Genomic DNA, 6,035 nt, shown 5'->3' on the forward strand with positions numbered 1-6,035 from the left:
TTCAAATGCTGACCACAAATAAGTCTAATAGCATCCATCATCACCCATAAGTTACACATTTTTTCTGTGATGAGAACTTTTGAGATCTTTCTTAGCAACTTTCAAATGTATAATACAGCATTGTTAACTACAGTCACCATACTGTACTGTCCTTGTCTTTAAGATATCATACCTCTTTCTAATCAGCCCCTTTAACTTTCCTGACTTCTTTCCCTTCCCCAGGCCATACTTGATTTCCCTTACCTGCTTTCTCCTACATTAAAATGTGAGGGGTGGGAGCAGGGTGGAAGGGGTAATATGATTTCTCTGGGACCACACTTCCACCTAGATGGCCCCACTAACCAAGTCTTTCATCTTGTGATTGACCTTTTAATTCCATTCAATAGTCAACTCCCTACTTAACATTTAATTTCTTAACCTTGGTTCTCTCAGAGTTAACATCTTAACTTTATTTATTTATTCTGTTACCTCATTCACATAAACGGTAAGCTATAATGGGAACCAGGGGAAACGTAGGCAGAGGAAGGCAAGAATCCTGAGTTTTATTTTTTCTTTTCTCTTCTTGATTCAGGAAAACATGACAGAAGAAACCTACATACATTTGGATAAGCAGCTATTTGAACTCTTTCTGACCCTCAGCCAGTGCCTGGGCAGCGTGGAGGAGCTGCTGCAGACACCTGGGCTCTGCAGAGAGGATGTTGGTGCCCAGCAGGTGTTCTACGAGGTAGGGAACTTCCAGACGCCCATGTGCTGGCCATTGCCGTAGTCAGCCCACGAGGTAAGCCGGAACTGCAGCCCCTGGCACTCGGGGCTCACTCACTGTCTTCCTGCCTCTCCACTTTGCAGACACTGGCTCTCGAGCTGAAAAAACTGTACTTAGCTCTGAGTGACAAGAAGAAGGATCTTTTGAAAGCTATGACTTGGCCTGGAAGGACCGCCAACTTGTTCCCTGCATGTTTTGAAAACCTGCAAGTTTACCTGGAGCACACGCAGGCTGCCACTGCATCCAGGAGCAAGTCCCTGAAAGCTGGCCTCGACTATAATCGCAGTTACCAGGTACGGGTCTCGGCACTCAGCCCATGTCGGCACTATTTTAGGTTACAGCATGGACCCCCAACTCCCATTAATTCCTAGTCCTGGTGGTGGTCGTGAATAGGAATTGCTAAGGAAAGCGGCGCGGTTGTCTTTCTATGAAGGTCTTTTAGTTCTGCTGCTCATGGTTGGAGACCATTCAAAAGCCAGGAGCTTTCCAAAGTCTTGGGTATGACTTTTTATTGAGTTAACATACTGTTTCTTTCCTGTATTGCACTCAGCCACTCAATGAGTGTCGTGTGAGAGGACTTCTCGGTAAGAGGGAGCCAAGAAAGTTTCTGAGCAAAGAAATGACAGTTCATGTATGTTTCAGGTAGACTCACCTGGCAGTTGTCTAATGTGGATTGGAAGAGAGATTTGAGGCAGGTTGATTGGTTAGGAAGTTACTAAAATTGTCTAATGAAAAAAAAAAAAGAAACACAACACCACTTATGAAGGAGTTTTACCAATAAAATCAGCCCTGAATCTGATAAGCCTCTAGAATTTAAGTAAAAGACGCAAGGGAAGAACGTGTTAGATGTCACCGTGAGTGTAGTCAGCCTAGTCCAGACATTGGGAAGCTGCACAGAATACATAAAATCCAAGAAACAGGAGAGAGAGAGGGGTGGGGAGCCTGCCAATTATAGGACACTTGAGACATCTGTGATCCATTGCAACCTATTGGGCATCATGTAGATCCCAATTCAAAAAAAACAAAACAAAAATGATTGGCAGTTAGAGAAATGTGAACCCTGTCTAGACTGTTAATAATACTAAGGAATGATTATTATTGATTTGTGGGATTTTTAAAGGAAGGAACCTTTATCTTTTAGAGGTACATACTGACACATATACTGGTGAAATACTATGATATCTGGGATTTGCTTCAAAATAATCTGAGGGGAGGGGTTAGGTAGAGTCAAGAGAGCGCCAGGGAGATAGATACAGTCGTTGTTAAAGTGGGATTGTGGTGATGCAGGGAGCTCTCTATTGTGGTATATGTTTGAAATTTCTGATGGCCAAAACTTAAAAGACAACTAAATTTTTTTAAAAAAAGGAATAGAAAGGCCTGAGTGAAATTCTCACTGTTTCTTGCATTTATCTTTTTGTACAGAATGAAATAAAGCGATTATATGATCAACTGATTAAGAATAAAACATCTTTACAACAGTCTTTGAATGAAATTAGTGGCCAGAGTATTGATGAACAGCTTCAGGTAATCAAGTCAAAATCATTCCGACTGACCTCACCTCGGGCCAGAGTCTTGTGTCTGAGCTGTGCTTCTGAGCCACTTCCCTCTGTGAGCCGTGGCCAGGCTTCAGTAAATAAGAATGAAAATACTTATGCGGACCTATGGAAGCATCTCTTAATAGTCCTTTACGGAGTGTAAATCAAAACAACAGGCCATTGTCACCTGTCAGCTGGGCAAAATGTTAAGTGTGTGCAGTGTTGGGAAATGCGCCCTCGCCCTGTTGGTAGGAGTGCTGGACTGTATTAGAATTTTCAGTGTAAATGCCCTTCCATCCAGAAGCAGTTCCATTTCACTCATTAATTCAGCAAGTGTTAACCGAGGACCTACTGTGTTCAGGCACTGCTCTGGGTGCCGGAATGCATTTATCTGACGGAAATACGTGCATAAAGGTAAGTGTGTATGTAAATATTCAAGGATGGACCAAGCGGCACTGCTTGAGTCAAAACCTCTAAATAGCCCACAAGCCCATGGAGAGCAGACTGTGCAGCCTTTCAAAGGCAAACCACGTGTCTGTTTAAAGGAGCCAGGCACGTTTGTACTGATTTGAGGACATGCTGAGGATCTGATGAGTGAGTTGTGCAAACGGCAGAACAGAATGATGTGTGCAGCTCGGCGCGTTTAAGGACGGGCACTGTACCCCTACGGTCCGTGCGTTAGAAACAAACTGAACTGTGGATCTTTGGGGAGGGCTGGAGAGGAGGGAGGGAAAGCGGGACTTCCACTTTCCCTTAACTCTTTCCTGTTGAAGTTTTTAATAAATGCGTGTGCTTCTCTAACTTACTTTAAATGTTTTCTTTTTTGCATTGTCTCTTTAGAAAGCAGATGCCTATACCGCGGAGCTGCGGAACTCTGAGAGCCGAGTAGCAAAACTCAGGGCCGAGGGAGAGAAGCTTCACCTACCTTATGCTCTACTCCAGGAGGTTTACAAACTAGAGGTGTGTCCGAGCAGAAAACATCCACGCAGTGAATTACTAGGATTATTTATAAGGATTATTTACTAGGATTATTTATGAGATTTTTTTTCTCCCACCAAGGGAGTTCAGATTTGTGGTTCGTTTGGTTATTTTCATGGTTGGATGAAATGTTTGGGCCCCCCTGCTCTTCCTTTTCAGGATGTGCTGGACAGTATGTGGGGTATGCTGAGAGCCAGGTACGCGGAACTCGGCAGCCCTTGCGTCACTGAGAGCCAGCAGGACGCTTTGTTGCGAGGCTTGGAGGAGCTGGTGACCATCGGGAAGGAAAAGCTTGCTCGTGACCACTTAGAGCAAACCAAAAGCAAAGGTGCCTTACAGGCTCAGATACAGAATCACAAGGTGAGACACGCGGGCGGAGCGCCGTTTCACAGACGCGGTTTTCCTGAGTGGGAACCGCGCGCATCCATTTTCTTCCGTGGGGAAATAGGTATCGTTCCTTCGTTCTTTTAGCAAGCAGCCATGGAAGGCTCGTTGCGTACCAGGAGCCCTGCTAACCTCTAAGAATATGGTGTGAATGAAGCAGATGCAGCTCCTTGCATTTGTGGAGCTTTCCATTGACTGAGAAGACAATTTATTAAGGAGCCATGCAGACAGATTTAAAATTAAAATTGGGATACATGCCTTGAGAGCATTTAATAGAGGAAATTTAACTCAGGAGATTAGACAAGGCTTCCTGGGAATTGAAATCTAAATAAACATTATTTAAATATATAAATGTATAACTAGTGTGATGTTACAGCAAACCAGTGATTTTCAACCAGTGGTGAAGCGTGCAGTGTGTGACTATTCAGTCAGGGGCACCGACCTCTTTTCCCTTGAATTGTGATTGTCAAATAACAAATGACAACAGCCAACACAATCGCTGTCTGGTGTGAATGAATCAAAATTATATCTTTTTTTTTTTTTGGTCAGATTGGCAAAAAAACATATTTTTTGGTGTGCTGCGGAATTTTAGCAATAGTTTATGTGTGCAGTGAGATGGAAAAGGTTGAAAATTGCTGCAATACACCCCTTTGTTTTCCATTCATTTCATTAAACAAAACCTCACCAACCAAAAACATGCAGTGATTTAAATATTGGTAATAAAAACTGTAAGACGTTCCTACCTTCAACAAGCTTAAGTCAAGGCCTTTGATAAGTAGACCTTAGTCTAAGAAATTCAAAGGTAAAGATGTATAAAAGGATGGAAGAGAAGAGGAGAAAATAATATCAGTTGATGGGCCCTGTGCTGTATGAACCCTCCATGTGTCCTGCACAAGGAATGGGAGAAGGGGTTCACATAGAGGCTCCTCCAGACGATCAGAGAGGACAGCTGATGTAGCTGGAGAGGGACCACGTGAAGGGAAGCTTTCCCCTTTCAAGGCTCTGAAAGGGCCATTCTGGGAGCTGTTAGGTACCAGGATCCCCAAAGATCCCGTCAGCAAATTCCCTTTATGTTGCCATTTTACTGAGTAGAAGTTAAGAGTCAAGTTTAGGAACCCCAGCTGTTGACTATGTGGGCTCCCTGAGCTAACACAGCTATCCCTACAACTTATTGTCTTAAAATTAATCAGCCACATTATCACCTACCTTCTTGTAAAGTTCCTTAAACCTTAGAATAACTGATTTAGGAAGATCTGGCTGGAAATTGAAATTAAGTAATTAATAATGTTTGGCCGTTAACATGGACTATTTTGTGGAAAATATTACTAGGGTGATTTTTCTTTATAATTTGTTAAAATGTCAGTGTTCAAAAACTAAGGGATACATAGTCAGTTTCCTTGTGTGTTTTAGTCTACATGGCTAACCTGGGATTGTGGGTTAAAAAAGCAAATATAACAGTATAAGAAGTTAAAGTAGCCCTGGCCGATGTGGGTCAGTGGTTAGAGCATCAGCCTGCAAACCTTAGGTTTGAGGGTTCAATTCCTGGTCAAGGGCATGTACCTGGGTTGCAGGTTCAATCCCTGGCCCTGGTCGGGATGCATGTGGAAGGCCACCAATTGATGTATCTCTCTCACATAGATGTCTCTCTCTCTCTCTCTCTCTCCCTCTCCCTCTCCCTCTCCCTCTCCCCCCCCCCCCCGCCCCCTCCCTTCCACTCTCTCTAAAGAAAAATCAATGGAAAAAATATCTTTGGGTGAGGATTAACAACAACAACAACAAAAAAGTTAAAGTAATTTGCTTTGTAAGATTTCATGTTGCTTGCCAGAACCGGTTTGGCTCAGTGGATGGAGCGTCGGCCTGCGGACTGAGGGGTCCTGGGTTCGATTCCGGTCAAGGGCATGTACTTGGTTGCGGGCACATCCCCGGTGGGGGGCGTGCAGGAGGCAGCTGATCCGATGTTTCTCTCTCATCGATGTTTCTGGCTCTCTATCCCTCTCCCTTCCTCTCTGTAAAAAAATCAATGAAATATATTTGAAAAAAAAAAAAAAGATTTCACGTTGCAGAAATAAATATTAAAACCTTCTCCATTTTACAGCTTTTTTTCCAGAAGCTTGTTGCTGACATGCTGTTAATCCAAACTTTCTCCAGCAAAATGCTTCCTTCTTTATTGCAAAAGAAAGAGACATCTTGGGCAGAACAAGTACAAGAAGTTAAATTACTAGAAGAAAAGGCATGCCAATGTGGAATAAAGCAGCAGAGTTTGTTGCAGGTATTTGGGTTACATACATTTTGTACTTGAAAAGCTGGGAATTCCGGATTGTCAGCCACCGCCTCCAGGTGTCAAAAACAAATGTCATTAGGCAGCAATTAAATAG

At 43.2% G+C, this 6,035-nt stretch overlaps 1 protein-coding gene across 1 annotated transcript; it reads left to right on the forward strand.

The window, feature by feature from the left end:
* Nucleotides 1–571: 571 nt before the first annotated feature.
* LOC102424512 (nesprin-2-like) lies at nt 572–5,929 on the forward strand (the record flags this gene model as incomplete). Its single annotated transcript, XM_006109447.1, has 6 exons — nt 572–724; nt 847–1,056; nt 2,186–2,287; nt 3,139–3,258; nt 3,436–3,636; nt 5,756–5,929. Coding segments are annotated over 6 exons (960 nt in total), but the record flags the coding sequence as incomplete, so codon positions are not given.
* Between the last annotated feature and the right edge of the window lie 106 nt (nt 5,930–6,035).

The sequence above is a fragment of the Myotis lucifugus genome, unplaced genomic scaffold (assembly GCF_000147115.1).
Source record: "Myotis lucifugus unplaced genomic scaffold, Myoluc2.0 scaffold_9956, whole genome shotgun sequence".
NCBI classification, from domain to species: domain Eukaryota; kingdom Metazoa; phylum Chordata; class Mammalia; order Chiroptera; family Vespertilionidae; genus Myotis; species Myotis lucifugus.